Raw genomic sequence first — 20,437 nt, forward strand, 5'->3', positions numbered from 1 at the left:
TCATCATTGCTTTCTCTTAAGAAAACTTTTGAAATGCTTAGTCATAAGAGCAATATCTTCATCATCTTCTAGCATTGATTGATCACTTTCTAAATCATCAATCTTCACAGCTATATTTCTCTCCTTTCTTTTGTCACTTGCATCAATCTATCTTTAATTAACTCCTGGCTCGTAAGCAATAAGTGATCCAAGTAGATTGTTAATAGAGTACACATTTAAATCTTTAGACTCAGTAATGACAGTTATCTTTGCATCATAGGCAATAGACAAACAATGTAAAATTTTATTTACTTTTTCTAAATTTGTAAGCTCTCTACCTAAAGCATGCAACGAGGTAAAAATTTGGGTAAATCTTGTATACATATCAGAAATGGACTCATTTGATTTCATGCAAAAAAGTTTACCGTCATGTTATAAAATGTTCAACCTAATTTGTTTTACCTTTTTTTGTCCCTTCATAAGTTATGCAAAGTCTATTCCAAATTTCTTTTCTAGTTTTGTAAGTTTAAACACGTACATAATCCTCAGATTTCAAGGCACGAAAAAATTTGTTTAATCATTTTGCATTTAACTATGCTAAGTCCCTTTCTTCTACAGTCCATTCAATAAATGGTGTTTTAATTTTAATGTAAACTATTATTCTAGCAGGTTTAGTATAACCTTTCTATATTAACATCCACATGTGATAGTCAAATGATTGCATAAAAGTATACATGCAAGTTTTTTAGAAATCAAAAGGAATGTTGTCAAATAAAGGTGGTCTAGGGATCGAATATTCTTTAGTAGTATTTTAGTTTCTAAAAGTAGCAATGATCATTTTTTAGTAAGTAGTCTAAACCCTAATTTTTGAAATTTTCTTTGATGCCACTTGAAAGTTCATGTAGGTTGTTAGACCTTATAGAATTGTCACAAGGCTAACCAAGAGGATGGATGTGAAAGTTCGACAGGGATGTTAAGCCCTAATGAACTAGTTCCAAGGCTAACCAGGAGGGGGGGGGGGGGGAATATCTTCAAACAGAAAATACAATCTTAAATCAAAACCATGATTCACCACGAAAATCAAAGTGTGGAAATTAAATGCGGAAGCAATAATAAAGAACATAGAAATTTATAGTGGTTTTGTCAACACGACCTACGTCCACTCCCTGGAGGCGCCCTCCGAGTATTGCACTAAACTCAGTGTCTCTCCTTTTTCCCCCACAGCAAGATAGAGAAGCCTTTACAAACCTCCTTTCCAATAACCTAAGTGAGGTAGAGAACCCAATTCCTTTTGCTTCCTCCAGAAGAAGGCAGAGAACCCAACTCCTTTTTCTTCCTCTTGAAGCAGGCAGAGAACCTTGATTAGATGATGAAGTATACCTCTCTAGAACCCCTAAGGATTTAAGGATGATGACTGGCGAAGATGACGATGGATCCTTGCTTGTAACAACCTTTATGAAACTGCTTATAAACTCCCCCTCACAAGATCCTATCTCTCTCTCTCTCTCCCTTACTCTCCCTCTCCTCTTAGCTCTCTCAGGTCAAAACAACAGCAAAAGATGCCCTCTTGGGTGAAACAAGAGAACTTATAAAGAAGAGCTTCGGAATAGCTCTTAATTATAACAAACCGATTTTATCATCCAGGATGATATAAATATCTTCCTGTGCGATTAGTACAAATTAAGTTCAATCAGCTAGGACAATTTGGAACGATCATAAGGTTTTTGTTTGTATCATCCAGGATGATAGGATATCGTCCTGTACGATTAGTACAAATCATTGAATATCATCCAGACAATCACACTGAATGGATGTCTAGAAAATGGAAAAAATAGCTTGATCGTCCATGCCGATCTCATATTCATCCCAGACGATTAGTTCAAATCCATACAAATTGTCCAGAGCATCGCCCTTAATAGAAGCTGGCCGATGTTTGATCATCCAGGATCAGCTATGGTTTTTGAACTGATCGTCCCAGATAATCCTACGATTGCCCAGGACGAAGAGCAATCAAACCTTAATTGCTTTCCTTAATTACCGTATTAATTTAGGTATAATTATATTATATCGTCCAAGAAATGTCCTGGATGATGTCAAAAAATTAAAGCTACCTAAATAGATCTATCGGCTGATTCTTTCTGATTTGAGCCTATCGTCCCGGCCGATACGAATATCGTCTATGATGATACGCTTAATGACAGTTGCCTTAACCAGGATTCCCTAATGAGGGTTTTTATTTTTAACAGATTGTCTAGGACGATATTAAGATCATCTTGGATGATGTGAGTAAAAACTGAAAACTCTAAAAATAGTCAGAATTTTCTCCCAAGTGTGTGTGTGCAAGGTTACATAGCATTAGGAACCACATCATTTATAATTGGCTTAAGAAAAGGAAAATATTACAAACTGACTCAGACCTAGTCTACCCAATCTTGAGTTGGTTCAAATTGCCATTTGATCTTATGGACCTGAATTGTTAGTAGGCAAGGTAGTCATAGAAAATAGAAGAGTTTTCTATCATCAAAATTCTATTACCTGAAACCAGATTCACAAATAGGATGAATTGGTTATTTAAAAAAAACTTGGATTTTGGAAAACTTTTTTTAAAATCTTCTTAAAATATTAAAAACACTAATATTGAAATATGTAGTTGTTTATAGAAATGACTTTCATCGATAACCTTTCAACTAAAAATATAAAGAGCAGTGAAATAAAATGCAGGAAAAAAAAAGGTAATAGAAGAATATTGAATTTTATAGTAGTTCGATCAAACTAGGCCTACATCCACTCCCTAGAGACTCTTTCTCCAGGCATTGCACTAAACACTAGTGACTCTCCATTAGCCCCCACAGTAAGGTGGAGAAGCCCTTACAAACTCTCTTCCACCAACCATGTGTGGTAGAGAACCGTCACCTTTTACACTCTCTAAGTGATGGTAGTGTACCTTTTCATCCTTTTTCACCTACGTAGTGAAGGCAAAGTACCTAATCGTCCTTTTTTACTCACCTGGTGAAGGAATAGAATGAAGCATCCTTTTTCACCCTCCTGATGAAGGTAGAGAATTGTTACGTCCTTTTCACCCTCCTAGTGAAGGAAGAGAACCTTGATCCAGTCTTGAAGATCTCTCAAGAGATTCCAAATAAGTTGGGAAGATATTAGAAGAAGAGTAAAGAGATCCTCACTTTGGCCAACCTTGTGAATTCCTTATAATTCCCTTTCACTATATCTCTCACTCTCCAATCTCAAAATCTCTTTCATACACACTCCCAATAGTCACTCTTAAGAGAAAATTTGAAACAAAAGGACATGTATGACAATTTTAGGACTCTATTTATAGAAAACACATGAAAAATTGTCCAAAAATTGATTTTTTAAAGAAAACCGTCCACAATTTGTACTGTACGATCGAAGTCATCCAGTATGAATAATTCAAAAATTATGGCTTCGTTTAGTACGAACTGGGATGAACTTAGTTTCATACACTATGGGTCATCTATATGACTTAATATCATACAGTATGAATAGTTCAAAAATGAACAAGTGTATATGGTACGATCACTTACGAACCTGATTTCATGTACTGTTAGTCGTCTGTATGACTTGACAACGTATAGTATGAATATTTCAAAATAATAGTTCATCATACAGTATGATCTGGTACGAATCAAATTTCATAAATTATCAATCATCTATACGACTTCATATTGTACAGTATGAATAGTTCAAGATAACTATCCATCATTTAGTATGACTTGGTATGAACCAAATTTTATATATATTCGTTCATCTGCATGACTTGACATTATATAGTACGAACGGTTTAAAAATGATCAAGTTCATATGGTATAATTTGGTACGAACCAGATTTTGTACACTGTTAGTCATATGTATGACTGTATATCATATAGTACGATCAGTTAAGAAAATCAAGCCATGGTTTGAGTAACCACATTTTGGAGAAAAACTAACTCAAATAGTACAGTATAATTATATATCACACAATACAATCAATTTTTTTTAAAAAATTTATCACTCTCGCCCTGTGTGTGTGTATGGTTACCCAGTTAAAATTGCACTTGTTCAGACTTAAGAAATAAAAATAAAGATATACACTCTTTTACATGAAATCCTATTCTACCTTGTCTTGAAGTCTTCAGCAATCTGGAGAAATATATGATTTTCTTGAAATGTTAGTACTCACATAAATTACTGTAAATATCCAATATATGTTAGGAGAAAAATAATAAAATCATAACAATAATATTTTGTTATCATAAAAAATCACAATCTTGATTGTAGTATTTCAACATTTTAGGCGTATTTGATTCTTATGAAAGCGCAACGGCAGCGCAATTAAAGATGTGATAGAGCAAAGAAAGAGCAGTTTAAACAACTATCGAATGCCTCTTGCATTGTCACCACTATATTGTAAGCCAAAATAGTACCAATCACTCTCTATATGATTCTAATGTTTACATGATAGCGAGAGTGCTTGACACCATTTGGCATACAAAATAAATTCATGATAGTGCAAGTAAAGTGACGACAATGCAAAAAGCACTCAATATTTTCTAAATATGAGTACATGCACTTGAAAATCTATGAGGTGGAGGGAATGAAGTAGAAGCCACAAATTGCATTCTATAATAGGTAAGCGAAAATTTAAATTGTCAACGAGCCTATATAGAGATGATGGTCGAGATAGAAATAAAATTGGTCAAACAAATAATAAATGAAACATTAATACAATACATAATCAAATAGTATTGATACAGGTATACCAATATAATGAAAGCAATAAAAGCGGTCAAATAAGAAATAAAGTATTGAGATGCAGTGAAAAGTGGTGAAAGCTCATTGAAAGTACTGAATGCGTATTTTGTGCATAATTTTTGCCTCTTTGTGCTTATTTTGTGTGTAACTAGCATAAAATATTTATTTATTTTATTTTATGTTGTTTCTAAGATCTAATGAGTTTATTTGTCAATAGTTTGTTAGGGTTTAGATTTTAATATAAACCCTAAAAATAATGAAAATATGATAAGACCTTAACTAGCATCAAACATTTATACAATTATCAAATATGAAATAAGTATAACAAGAGCATAAAACATGCATATCATGAGCATAAAATACACATAACATGATCATAAAATACGCAAGAAAATTACCTTTCTATTTGCAAGTGGAGAAGGTGATGCCATCAGAGAGAATGCATGAACTTCAGAGACGAATGCCAGATTGCAACACTACAGGAAATTCAGCTGCTACCGACAGCCTAGACCGGTGGTTGTTTAATCGCCGGTAATAACGACAGTTTAGCCGGTGGTTTGGCCGCCGGTAACTGGAGGTTCTTCAAGCATATGCCACCGGAACTAGCGGCGGTCATAAAATCAACGAATTAACCGCCAGACTTTATTATGATCGGTGGTATTCCGGCGACTAAAACCGCCGGTAATAAGTGAATTTATTACTGGAGGCGTAAGCTGCCGGAAAGCCGATGGTAAAAGCCCTAAAATGAACCATCTTGAGCCTTCCATTTTATTTCTCTTCTTCCCTTCTCTCTCTTCAGCCGAGCTCCCCCGTCGTCTCCGCCCGCCTCTCACGTAATCAAGTGGCTTGACATCCGTCGACGACCTGTCACCAGCCGCAGACCCCACACCGGCCGCCCTCAAACTCTACAAAGCCGCCGACGAACTCCCATGAACACACTACCGATGAACACACCGTACGGTATAGGCCGGAACGCCGTTGGTAATAAATCCGGTAATAATCGACAGTATAGGCCACCAGAAAGTCATTGGGGAAAAAAATAGCTGGAAAAACACCGCCGGCAACGATTTCCGGCGCCATTTTTTCCGGCAGCTTAGGAACTGCCAAAAAGCCATCAGTTTTTTTTTAAACCACCGGTAATACCAGGTTAACTGTAAAAAACTGTCGGTAATAGCTGAATTTCCTGTAGTGCAAGAAGAGTATGCAGGAACTTCAAAGGAGTTTTGCTTTGGAGAAGGAGAACCGGATGTTGAAAACTGAAAAGGTGCCACTCGAAATGTGGAATTCATCCACAATTTTCACTTTTAACCATCATCAGGGTTTAAGTGTTGAATCCATGTCGAAATTCTACTAATCAATCCATGTCGGCAATTGCCACATAGGCTATCCACGTGTCACAATTTTATTTGCATCCGAATGAATAGCAAAGTTCGAATTCCACACTGAATAATTTCTCCACTATATGGTTCAAAACCTAATAGCTTAATCTATTTATTTTTTTTAACATGCTATTTTTAATATTATATTGAAAAATAGATGGTATAATTAAGAATATGCAATTCTATCAACTTCTCTTCTAAAAAAATAAAATAGAATGATCTCACTATATTATTGTTGTGTGTCAGAATATTCGTGATGTAAAGAGATATAGAGTTTAAAGTACCAACTTTATACAAAATTTCAACACACACTCAATAAGAAAGAGAGGTGTTGGAATTATAATAGACCATAATTTTTACTTGAAAAATCCTAAAAATGGGAAAAATTATGGGGCATTGCTCAATTGAAACGACAACCATTTGTTGTTGATTGAAAAAGATGTCCTTCCTCATGGGAAGGTGTTGGTTCAATGCGACAAATATGCACCATAAAGAGAAAATTACATGATTGGAGTTGAAATAATCCAATGACATAAGAATTGTTCTAAAGAGAATGTTGACCTATTTATTTTGTTGCTAAAATTATAGTCAACGAGCGATGGATGTCGAAAGAATCATAGTCGAGTGACTAAGGTCGAATGGACTATAGTCAAACAACTGAGGTTGGATGGATTGTAGTTGAGCGATGGAGGATGGAGAAATCATAGTTAGTGAGCAACGGAGATTGAAGGGACTATTATGAAACGATGTAAGTTAGAAGGATCCTAGTTTGTGAGCGATTGAGGTTGAAAGAATCCTAGTAGGGTGATGTTGGTCCGAGGATAGTAGTCAACGAGCGATGGAGGTCAAAGGGACCATTGTAAAATAATGATGGTCAGAGGGCTTGTAGTTTGCAGGCGCAATGGTCAGAGAGACTATAGTTGGGAAATGGAGGTCAGAGGGATGATAGTCATGCCATTGATGTTCAAAGGATAGTTATTGAGCAACAGAGGCCAGATGGACCATAATCAATGAATGACTGAAGTTAAAGGGGCCTTAGTCAGCCAATGATGGTCAAAAGGATTATAGTAAGTGCATGACAAAGGTCAGAAAGATTATAGTTGGGGGGTGACAGAGGTCAAAGAGACCTTTGTCATGCGATGGTCGCTAGAGGGATCGTAGTGGGAAGCGGGCAGGTCTGAGGTATCATAGTAAGACAACGGAGGTCTGAGGAACTTTTATTTGAAGACTGAGGTTAATAAGATCCTAATCTGTGGATGATGTAGGTCATAAGGATCATGATCAAATGGACCATTGTCAGGTAAAAAAGGTCAAAGGGATAGATATCGTATAATGGTGGTTGGAGTGATCATGGTCAGCATGTGATTATGGTTAATGAGATAGTAGTCAAGCGACAAAGGTCTTAGAGAACTTAGTCGAGTGGTAGTGGTCTAAGAATCGTAATCGAGCAACAATTGACTGGTGAAAGTCTTGTAGTGATGGTTGGGCGACGAGGGTTTTCCAATGATGGTGACTTAATGGCACTCCAAGATTCTTCATGTTATAACCCATATTTTGATTCAGGTAAATATTTTTTCTAGAGTCAATAAAACTCCAAATCATAAATAATCTTCGTCATAACATTGTTATTGTAATATTTTACTTGCATGATTTCTTTTGTAATTTTTTGCGCACTAGTGAAAATCATTAAGAAATTCCCACCTATTGGTGCAAGTGAGGATTTCAGGACCGTTAGGTGTCCATTTAGTAAAACAATTTTACCATTATTTTTTAAATAAAATGATTTATGTTATAAATTATTTTCTATAATGTTTGAAGACCAAAAGAATTTTTATGAATTTTATGCTAAGAATATTAAATTATTATTTCAATTAAAACATTTTAATCAACTGTTAGCATTTATTTTCTTCATTCGGCCCAACAAAGATTTGATTTCAGAGATTTAGAGAGAAATATAAAGAGACAGAAAAGAAAATATAAGATTTGGAGGCCGCAGAGCGATTTTTATCATTCGGCCTAGTTGGAAAATTTATTCATCTCATTGTAAGGAACCTTTGTTCTATTTCTAATTTCAAAAATTTTATATTTTTGATTATTTTGATCAAATTTGTGTTCCTCTTATGAAAAACGAATAATTTTATATCGGTAAAACTTTCACTGTGTAACTTTTTATATTTTATAGATATTAAAATTATGAATGTTGAGTTTTTATTTGAGATTTTTTCGCTGGGTGATTTTAAAAATACAGTAATTTCTTCCTACTAAGAAATTTATTTTGACTTCTAAAGTTGTGATTTAATTCAACTAAAGCCTTAGAATGTTATTTTATATAATATTTGGTTATTTGGTTAAATTCTAAAAATGTAAATTTTTGCTCAATTTGACTTTTGTTGTCTATGGTTAGGAGATTTTGATATTTTTTGCTCAATTATGCATTATTGCTGCAATGCATTGAAAATGAAGGTAGATTTGTGATTGAGATTATTATTATAGTATGGTGATAACAAAGTGTTTGTAAAGGATAAGTAAAAACTTGTTGACCCCTTGGCTGGAGACATATTGATCTTTACATAATGGTGGGCTGACTAACTTTTGTTTAAATACTATGATTTGGTCTAATGTTCTATTGATTGGGAGTTATAAGGAGATGATTACTGTGCCGATGGGCAAAGAGTGTGACTTTATTGACTGAGCCAACAATTTACTAATATTGATACTAATACAATATTGAAAAATACCGTGATAGCCAAAATTCTTACTTGTTTAGTGTGACTAATTAAATGCATATTATTAAGGTATTATTCATATTACTATATGGATTTATTATAAACATTATTACTTATTTATTGATAAAAAGTATGGTATATTCATTGAGCATGTGATATACATGATATATTAAGCATGTGATTAATATATTGATTTAATATAGAATAATTAGTTACCATATGTACTTTCATATATGATTTTACTATATTGGTTTGATTTCAATAGTCTTTACTGATGTTTAGATTTGATGTTTTATCTAATTTATATACTAATTGGTATTATGGATATGACGATTGCTTTATATATTTGATACTTATACCAGTTTCTTACTTTACTGGCTTTCATATATTTAAATGCATATTATTAAGGTATTATTCATATTACTATATGGATTTATTATTAACATTGTTACTTATTTATTGATAAAAAGTATGGTATATTCATTGAGGATGTGATATACATGATATATTAAGTATGTGATTAATATATTGATTTAATATAGAATAATTAGTTACCATATGTACTTTCATATATGATTTTACTATATTGGTTTGATTTCAATAGTCTTTACTGATGTTTAGATTTGATGTTTTATCTAATTTATATACTAATTGGTATTATGGATATGACGATTGCTTTATATATTTGATACTTATACCAGTTTCTTACTTTACTGGCTTTCATACCATAGTGTTTTATTATTTATAGATTATATTACTATTGCATGTGACTATTTATGCACTGATTCAATGATTATATAAATGTAACTGCTATGATTTAACTGTTGACATGCATATTGCTCATTTTCTATGCTTGGAATTCAGTTATAGATTTTGGTAACATGTTGGGCTTTTTAGCTAATTATATGTAGTTAAATGATTACAGGTTAGGGCAAGGAAGCAGGAGTGTGAGGCTGGTCAGGATTCTTCAGGTTCTATTTCTTTTTATTTTTATTATTTTTTTGTACTCAAGACGTAGTAGTTATATGATGAGTGTGTAGATCCTGAGTATTGTATATAATATTTTTAGAAATTGAATACATATATGTACATTGATATTTTAAATAATAAAATATATTTTACTATTTATTACTAATCAATGATATTAGGTATCTCTTATTGTTGTTTATTAAAAGATAAACGAATACTTCTTCCAAATTAGATTCTGAGGTATCACACTTTAAGCCTTAAAGCTCTCTTGGTCTCTAGTCCAAGGTCAAAGCCTCCTCCAAAAGCTCCCCCTCATGTAGAGAATAAGGGACTTTTTATAAATATTGAAAGTGGAATGCTTCTTAAATATAGACAAGATCCAGTGCAATTTTGGAGTGCTCTATCTGATGACCTGTATTGATTCCCTCAATTATAAAATATTTGTTCAGCATTTAAATATCTTAAGGATGTCAGAATTAAACAATTTTGAGCTTGTTGGATTTGTCTCATCAAGCCACCCAATTCAACTATATGCATGTCATAATTAAAGATAATTTGGTTATCTGATTAATGCTATGAAGCTTTCAAATATGCTTTTTTTTCATTAGTTTGAGCCCATTTGGTCTCGAACTGGATCAATTTTGGTGTCGTTGGGTTTATCTCATTGTGACATTCAATTTGACTATAATTTTGCTTAAATAGGAATTTAGATGATCCTAAATTTAATTTTGAAAGTTTCTAAATCATATATGTATTAAGATTTATGCCTAATAAAGGTGATTTTTTTGTAACGTATCAATTGCCCCCTATTTTCTGGCGTTGAAACTAGCGGAGTCCAAAAATTGAGTCCGAGTCTTTTAAATTATGAGAGAGGTAACATTATTATTTCAAAATAATTATGAAATGCGACCGCTTCATGGAGGTCAATGTGGACCACCCCTTGGTGCCTTGAACCAAGTAAAATGCCCTTGATTGCAACCTAGAAGAATGCTTTTAGTGGAATCGACACTCTCTCAATCACTTTATTACTTGATCAACACATACACTTATGTATCTAGTGGACAATTGATATCAAATTAAACCTAAGCATATTCATATTCATGTATATGCTGTTCACCAGTGTAACAAAAGCAAACACATGCTCACACCCCACATCACTCATTAATTATTAATGAGATTAAATGCTATTGATTATATTAACTAAATTGAGCATGCATACTGATTTTTCAGGCCTTGCATTGAAAGCTTTAGTGAATTTGAGTTACTATTGGGCTTTTTAGCTTATCATGTGGATTTATTAATTTCAGTTCAAGGAATGGGTTAGGATCGTGTTTAGTGAGACTGATTGAGATCTCTAGGTTCTTTTTTTATTTGGTCATGTATTTTCTTTCATTAGTTTATATACAGGAGCTTGAGATAGATTATTAATTGTAATTGATCTATCGACTATTATATATATGATATTTTGGTGAATAAATAATAAAATATTTTGGTGTATATACTTTTAGTTATTTTCACTAGATTGATTTATATTAATGAATTCATAGAAACTCTTGTGCATTATTTAAGTGATTAAAATAGACAATTCTTCCAAATTTGTTTCTAGGGCATGATAATAAATGCACAAGAATTAAAAAAATTTATTAACTCTTTTTTTTTGTATTTAAAATCATTTTTTTACAAAAAAATATTATTTGTAATGTACTTATTTTATTTAACATGATATATAATTATATGAATTATGATGTGTATTTCCTGATTCCTACTTTTAATTCCATTGCCACTTAAAAAAAAAAAACTACATTGCCACTATACCTCTCATAATCAACCTCTGCTATGTGAAGGAGACCATCTTGAATCCCCTTATAATTCTACTTCAACTTATACCTCTCTTGAACCTCCCATGCATGCATAAGCAGATGGTGCTGAAAAAAACTTCCAACATCCGTACACGATAGATGAGACTAGAATCAAAAGCAGAACAAAATAAAAAGTCAAACATGTATAACATAATTTATAGTGCACTTTAATAATGTGCGACATTAAAGCTTCAGCCATATTAACATCAATGTATATGTAGAGATAAATAAAATTAATAGACTTTCATATTGTTAAACATAAATAGGAATACATAGTACCACACCTTAATGGATGATGCATATGAACTGGCCAACATTTTAAACATTTATAATTTGAGAACCCAATTATAGGCGATCTTTAAAATATCATTTTAGGACTTTTGATAAATTATAACCATTGTCAAATGTATCAATTAAAAAATATTCAAATTTTTTTAGAACAAACTAACTGATTGAAAATTAATTTATTATTATTAAAATGACCAAAATTAAGCATTTTATAATATAATAGAAACTATACAATGAAACGTCTTTAACACATAAAAAAACATTTTACTTCATAAAATTTTGCTGAAATATTGGAATTAAAATTAGACATAGGGTATTGGGAGCCTACCTTAAGTAGAATAATTCTTCTAATAGACTCGAAAAATTAATATCCCTCTTTGGTCTTCGAATTCTTCTCCTTCCTTTTCTTTCTCTTCTTTTCCTTCCTTTTCTTTCTCTTCTTTTGCTCTTCCTTCTCCAACATAATTAGAGATGGGCGTAAAGGTGGTGAAATGGATTTAGAACACACACACACACACACACACACACAACATCGTGGCGCACAATCTCTAATGTTGCAATACTTGAACAAAATATTCTAGATTCCCACAATATCTTCCAAATAGAGAGCTCAAGGACACTAATCCCCTTAAATACTTCCTAATATAGAGAGGAAAGTAGCACAATACTGCCACTACCAGTAGTGCAACACTCACGGAGCTCTTAACTCCCTTTCTTTCCTATTTCTCCATTTCATTTCTAAATTCATTTGGATTCAAATTAGACTTGAAATAACTTATAATTTCTTAATGAAATCAAAATAGGTTAAAATTTGTACTAGATTATGCATAATCAACCAAGTTTTAGAATCATGAGTATTATATCCTCCTCTCCTTATAGAATGTCTCATATGTGACATTTAAATGTATGCTTAAAATAACACTGGGTATAGTTGTCTCATCTCTGCTTCCTTCTCCCAAGTGGCTTCTCTTTCAGATATATTATTCTACTGCACTTTGACCATTGGAATTTACTTATTCCTCAATTTCTTTACAACATCGGATAGAATATGATCGAGTTTCCCCCGATAAGTTAAGTTAGGCTGAAATTCAATCTAAATTAAAAAAAATTCACTGGTTTAAATAAAAAATCCTTTTATATAATATATATACCTCTTAACTTATTATCATTTTCAAATATGTTTACACCATTTACAGGACTAACCTCCAAGAAGATAAAATCCCCGACTTGAAATTCTACAACTTTATACTTTAGGTCATAATATTTCTTTTATTTGTCCTGAGCTTTTTCTAGCCTTTCCCTGATTAATTTGATCTTTTTTGTAGCATTATCAATCATCTCAGAACCCAATAATCTTCACTGTCATGTCTCTACTCAAACTAATGGCATTATGCTTATTTTTTTCATACAATGCCTCATACAGATCCATACAAATACTAGATTGAAATGTTGAATCCCATGAGCCTGGTATACACTAAAATTTTGATCATAAACACTATTCATTATACTAATAAGATATTTAGTTATGTTTGCATGATGTTATTTTTATACTAACATTAAAAGTAAAGGAAGGATAACAGTACTATGCACATAGGTCACAAATGCGGCATGAATACCTAACATAGCTAAAGAATTTTGCATAAGAAGACTGTTGAAGATAAGAAGATCAAGAAGTAAAAAGTGTGTCAATGTGTATTTTTATTTTCTATTTTCTTAAGGATTTTTATATGTTAGGTATATAGTGGGTTTAACAATTAAGAACACACACACATACACCAGCCAGAGTAACTACAAATAAATAACTTTAAAAGTTAATTAAAACTTGTGATTCTTTGAGTAATCATACTATATAATATGAGTGGCATATTGGTAATTTATGATAATTAATTGGCATTAATTAATAAAAGTTTTCAATTTAACATTTGCATAAATATTTATATTTTATGATTCATATCTTATTGGACAATCAATTATTTCAAATTAAAGTGATAAATTTTGATATTTCAAAAAGTATGTAAATTTAAAATTTAAACTAATCATTATGAGACTTTATTTTATGTATACGTATTTACTAATTTTAGAACCTGAAATTAAGAAGTTGAATATGAGAATATTTTGTTTTGTACGATCCTCATTGTGTAGTTTGAACAAACAAAGAGCTTGTTTGGACAGACCACATTCATATAAAATGATCCAAATCGATGAGTTAAAAACTTGGAATTGATTGTACTATATGATCTACATCTCACATGTTGATAAAATAGAGAGCCTTTTTTTAAAGTTTTTGCCAAATGTAAATACTTAACAAAAGAGAGAGGGAAAGACATTTTTCTATATTTTTTTTATAAGAAGTTCAGGAGAGATTCTAGAGAATGTTCTTGAGAGCTTCATGCAATATTTTAAGAAATAGGGTGAGAGAGATTGGAGAGAATGTGAAAGATTTTTTCGAAGGGTGTCCAAGAGATCTTTGTGCGAGAGAAGTGCTCAAGTTTATTTATATTCATTTATATATATCCTTGTTCATCATGTTGTTGGTCTAGCCAAGGAGGCTAGATGTGTCGACATCTCCATTGATCTGGGTACATAAGGATGGAGGCTTCTTAAGAGAGAAGTGGCGTAAAAAGAATTATTCTTTTCCCCATGAAGGAGAGGGGGTTCTCCACCTTGTTGGGAGTAGAAGGAGCGTGTTAATGGAATTGCTGGGAAGTGGACGTAGGTCTAAGTTGATCATGTTAATGGTATAATTGGGGAATTGGAACATGACAGAGGGGTACTCTATTATCCATACACTACTTTTCAATAATATAACCTTTGATTTTTAAAAAATTTGTATGAAAACTTTTATTCAGTCAATTACCTTTAGAACGTGGAATTTCATTCAAGAAGAATATACCCCTTCACATCGTATAGTGAATGGCATGAAAGTAGACCTTCCCTTTACTAACTATAACATAAAAGATATGGAGTTAACACAAGTTATTGAAAAATAATTAAACTATTTTTTCCATGCAATAAAATATGAAGAATACATGCATGTACACTCTTGTATGGCTAGTAAGGGGATATGGGGTTGTTTGTGTATCACATATGAAGGTTCATCTGAAGTCAAACAATCATAAAATGAATATTATTTTGCATTAATATGAATTATTTTGTATACAGCCTAATGGAAGCTTTTTGAAATGTACACTAGATTCTCAAAAATCATCACATCATTACATGCTCTAGATAAATAAATATCAAATGCTAAAAAAATACAATAAGATAATAAGATGTTTACTTGAATCTTTAGATGCCAAGGTGACGACATTTTCTAAGTCAAAGGATTTAAATTCTTATTATATTGATAATATATTTAGCACACTTATGGATTACAAAAAAAGCCGAAGTAATACATTTTTAGAAAGCAACACATTAAATTACAAGAAGAACACTCTATTGTGCTTAAATAATTGGAAACTTTAAAGAATGATTTGAAAGAAAAAGATAACATGCATATTGAGTTAGATGGTGCATATAGGACATTGTAAGTAGAAGTCTTAAATTTATAAGAAAGTTAACATGCATAATAGTTAAAATAGGAATAATTGAAAGTTTTAATGAATAATTGAGAAAGGAAATCACATAACTTAAAGTACATGCATCTCACTCATCATACACTCACACACAACCCATTAGAACATTGCATACATCATTCTTTTAGAAGAGTAAAATGCATAGATTATAACATTCATTTCTTGGGGTTATTTGTTATTCTTATGGCTTGGTAGGATATATAACACGAATATGCAACATAGGATCCTTCATAGCGCACAATATATCTAAAGGCCTAAGGCCTCATGAGTACAACATTGCATATCAGTATTACATCACACTATGGGGCCTACGTTTGCTTACTAGGTAAGCCTTCATAAGGGGTCCAATTAAGGCATGTGGTATCTAAACAGTGGTTGCTCAAGACACATATTGAAGACATAAGGAAATTCATAATGCTAGAGTACAAAAGTGGAGGAAGAGTTACACTTCAAGATGAAAATACCTGAGAAGTGGTCAGTACAAGTAATATAGGAAAGCTAAATGGTTTTAAAATTGAGAAAGTCTTACTAGTAGAAAAAATTAAGCACAATTTGTTGAGCATTAGTCAGTTATGTGATAAGAGATTTGATATTAAATTTTATTCTAACAAATAATTGTTAATGTTGAATAATAAATATGTATTATAAGGGTTACAAATTAATAATATTTATATGATTGATCTTGATTATATTGACAAAACAAGTGAAGTGTGTTGCTTAAGGATAATAGTAAATGAATCATGATTGTGGCATAGGAGACTATCATGCCAACATGAGAACACTTAGGAAAATCATATAGTTAGAATTTGATAGGGGAATCCTAAAGTTAGATTTCACAAAAGAACACTTATGTGATGCATGTCAATTAGAAAAGTAAGTAAAATTATCATTGTACTTATCAATGAAGTTGTGACAAATAGGCCACTAGAAATTCTACACATGGACTTCTTTGACCTGTTAGCACCATAAACTTAAGAAGAAAATCATATGGGTTAGTGATTGTAGATTATTACATAATATTTACATGGGTAAAATTTTTGGCTAATAAAAATCAATCTTTTGAGGAATTTATAATATTTTCTCTATGAATTTAGCAAAAAATAGGATACACCATCTCAACCATCTATAGAGATCATGGCGGCGAGTTAAGAATTATATATTTAGTCTTTTTTTATTAATAATTAAGTGTTGAACATAATTTTTCTATACCTGAAATCCCCCAGCAGAATGGAATAGATGAAAGGAAAAATAGGACCTTAGTTAAGGCATCCAGGTCAATGTTGAATGAATATATGTTACCTAAATACTTTTGGGCTGAAGTAGTGAATGCAATATGTTATGTGTTAAACAAAGTAAATGTTAATGCTAAATCAAATAAGTCTTATATGAGCATCTAAAGGGTAGATCACCAAACCTATTTCATTTGCATGTATTTGGGAATATATGTTTTGTCTTAGATAATAGAAATTTTAATGTCAAGGCAAATGAAGTAGTCTTTCTAGGTTATTCTTCTATAGGAAAGGCATATAGAGTATTTAATAAGAGGATACTAGTTGTAGAAGAGTTGAACCATGTTAGTTTTGATGAGTTAGTTAGGGTTGCCCCTTATAAAGAGATAGAAGAAGAGGAAAACATCATTCCTAAAGTTAAAATATATAATAATAGAAGAGATAAAGGAAAATCAAGAGTCCTTTCCAAAAGAATGAAAATATGCATCAAATCATCCTAAGGATTTAATCATAGGTGACCCTTCCTCAGGAGTTAGGATGCGACATAGAATTAGGAAGGAGTTTAGCAACACAATATTTATTTTTATGGTAAAACTTACTAGTGTCAATGAAGCATTGAAACATGAGTATTGGATTATGGCTATGTAGGAGGAATGGAATCAATTCACAAGAAATGATGTGAGATAGCTAGTGCCCTAGGCCATCTAATTAGAGTGTGATATGAACTAATTGGATGTTTAAGAACATTATAAATGACTTTGGATCAATGGTAAGAAAAAAATCAAAGTTGGTTACTAAAGGGTATAATCATATATAAGCTATAGAATTTGAAGGGACCTTTACACTAGTAGCTAGATTAAAGGCCATTAAGGTACTATTAGTATTTACATGTGTTGGAGGTTTCAAATTACACCATATGGATGTTAAAAGTGCAATTTAAATGGAATAATAATGGAACATGTTTATGTAGAGCAACCACTAAGGTTTGAGAGTGCACCTATTTCAAATCATGTCTACAAACTAAAAAAGGCACTATATTAACTAAAATAAGCACATAGACTATAGTACAATAGACTTAGTACATTCCCACTAGATAAGTTATTTTTTAAAATGGATAGTAGACACCACAATATTCATTAAGAAAATATGAGTAGCTATTTTGAATGTCCATATAGATGATTTTTTTTTTGAATCAACAAATGATGATTTATGTGAAGAATTTTTATCAATAATGAAAAATGAATTCAAAATGAGTATGATGGGAGAGCTAACATGCTTCTTAGGGTTCAATGTTAAATAAATTAAAGATGGAACCTTTCTTATTCATACTAAATATATCAAAGAACTTATTAAAAATTTTTATATGAAACGTTGTAAGAATACAAATACCCCCCATGAGCCCACTACTCGATTAGAAAATGATCCAAGTGGCAAGCCCATTGACCAAAATAAGTATACTGGGATGATAAGACCATTATTATATCTGACTGCCAGCATACTTGATATTATGTACAATATGTGTTTATGTGTTATATTTCATGCTGACCCTAAGGAATCACATATGATTATGATGAAAAAGATTCTAAGATATCTTATAGGGATACTAAATCTAAGTATCTGGTATCCTAGAAATAACATAACTTTTGAACTTGTAGGATACTCAGATTCAAACTTTATAGAGTGCAAGGTAGTTAGGAAAAGCATATTAGGAACCTATCAATTTATATCACATATGATTCCTTATTTTCTAGGTCTAATAGAAAATAAAACTCAGTAGCCCTATCATTGTAGAAGCAGATTATATAGTTGTAGGAAGTTGTGTTGCCCATGTTTTATAGCTTAAGAAACAACTTCTTGATTTTGGTTTGTAAGTGGACACCACTCCTATCATGTGTGATAATAATAATACAATATGCATCATAATGAACCAAATTCAACACTCACACACTAAGCACATTTATGTTAGATAACATTTTATTAGAGATCATATTTTCTAGAGAGATGTAGACATTCAATTTATTAACAAAAAGAATCAAATTGTAGATATATTCACAAAACAACTTCATTATGAGAGGTTTATCACACTTAGGATGAGACTAAGAATAATTTATTTGAGTGCATAAATCTTTAGAATAAACTGTGTTGGTGTATTTGTTATGTGTTTTGTGTTTGTTGTTTTGATGGATAATTCATTAGTAATGAGGATGCTGAGGCATATGAAAGGTATCAAGAGTCATCAATCATTAACTTAACAAGTTTTAGACTGGGAGCACCTAAGCTCACAGGTACTTAACCTATTCCTAGGCATCACTATGCAATTCATTATCTCCTTAGCATTTCCCCATAACACCAAACACCTTTTAAGTGTTTTCCTAATCTTAGAATCACTAGTGACAATGCAATTTTTTGTTTTTCAACATCAAGTTATTATCAAATATACAAATATGCATGAAAACATACACATGCCTAACACAAGTGTTAAAGCACATAATATCATAAATGATTGCATTAAAATGGGATGAATTTGAACCTAACACTAAGGAATAGCCCACTTAACCATCACAAGCCATTGGCCAGCACTATGATGTTGAATACACATGCTATACAACACTTACTTCAACACATAAGTACTCCCAAAGTTGATGATATGAATAATATCACACCTTATCATTCCATTGTCACCTACATTTTTATGACAAAAAAAAAAAAAAAAAAAAAAAAATTTGTACCTCAAGTATATAGTGGGTTGAACGACCAAGCACATACGTACGTAAGAATGAAAAAATAAATATTTTTAAAAGTTAATTAAAACACTTGATTCTTAGATTAATTATACTCTATGATCTTAATCATATTGTATGATATGAATGGCATTTTAGTAATTTATGATAATAAATTGGAATTAATTAACAAAAGTTTAAAATTTAATATTTGCATAACTATATATACTCTATGATTCATATGAAACTAGATGATTAGTCATTTCAAATTAAAATAGCTAAAATTTAATATTTTAAAAATAGGTAAATTTAAAATTTGAACTAATAAATACTAGTTGAACTACTTTGTACAATATGAAATTTTATTTCTCGTATAAATATTGATCATAATCAGAGAAAATTTTTTACTATATGATCATAATCACATAGTATCAACAAATAGAGAGTTTGATTGGAAGAACCACATTTAGACAAGAAGACCCAAGCCACTAAGTCAGAAACTTGAACTCATCGTATTGCACTATTTACATCGTATTGGTCGATCAAATATAGATCATTTTTTAAGGTTTTAGCCAAAATGAACTAATCATATAGTTTGATCATCCCATCATATTTACTTATTCAGAATTATATGGTTTATCTTAAAGACATAATATAAATACTTAATAAGAGGGAGAGAGAAAGTGATTTTTATTAGAGTTTTGCCTTGGGAGTTCACTAGGGATTCTAGAGAAATTTCTTGAGAGCTTCATGCAATAGTTTGAGGGAGAGGGTGAGAGAGATTGGATAAAATGTGAGGGATTTCTTGGAAGGGTGTCCAAGTGATCTTTATGTGAGATAAGTACAAAATTTCATTCATCTTCATATGTATCCTTGTTCCTCCAATTATTATATGTAAGAGCTCTTTGTTGAAAGAGCTTTGGAGAGTCTTGGTGTGGGA

General features: G+C 31.6%; 1 protein-coding gene across 1 annotated transcript in view; it reads right to left on the reverse strand.

The window, feature by feature from the left end:
- The window catches only part of LOC110113854 (rab3 GTPase-activating protein non-catalytic subunit), a gene marked incomplete at its 3' end in the record, with an annotated part of 52,947 nt that overhangs the window by 24,444 nt on the left and 8,066 nt on the right, over positions 1-20,437 (reverse strand). Inside the window, 1 exon segment of the mRNA XM_020846560.2 lies at positions 5,707-5,852. Within this exon segment, the coding sequence (XP_020702219.2) occupies positions 5,707-5,852 (146 nt within the window).

This window comes from Dendrobium catenatum, unplaced genomic scaffold, assembly GCF_001605985.2.
Source record: "Dendrobium catenatum unplaced genomic scaffold, ASM160598v2 fragScaff_scaffold_1400, whole genome shotgun sequence".
In the NCBI taxonomy this organism is placed as follows: domain Eukaryota; kingdom Viridiplantae; phylum Streptophyta; class Magnoliopsida; order Asparagales; family Orchidaceae; genus Dendrobium; species Dendrobium catenatum.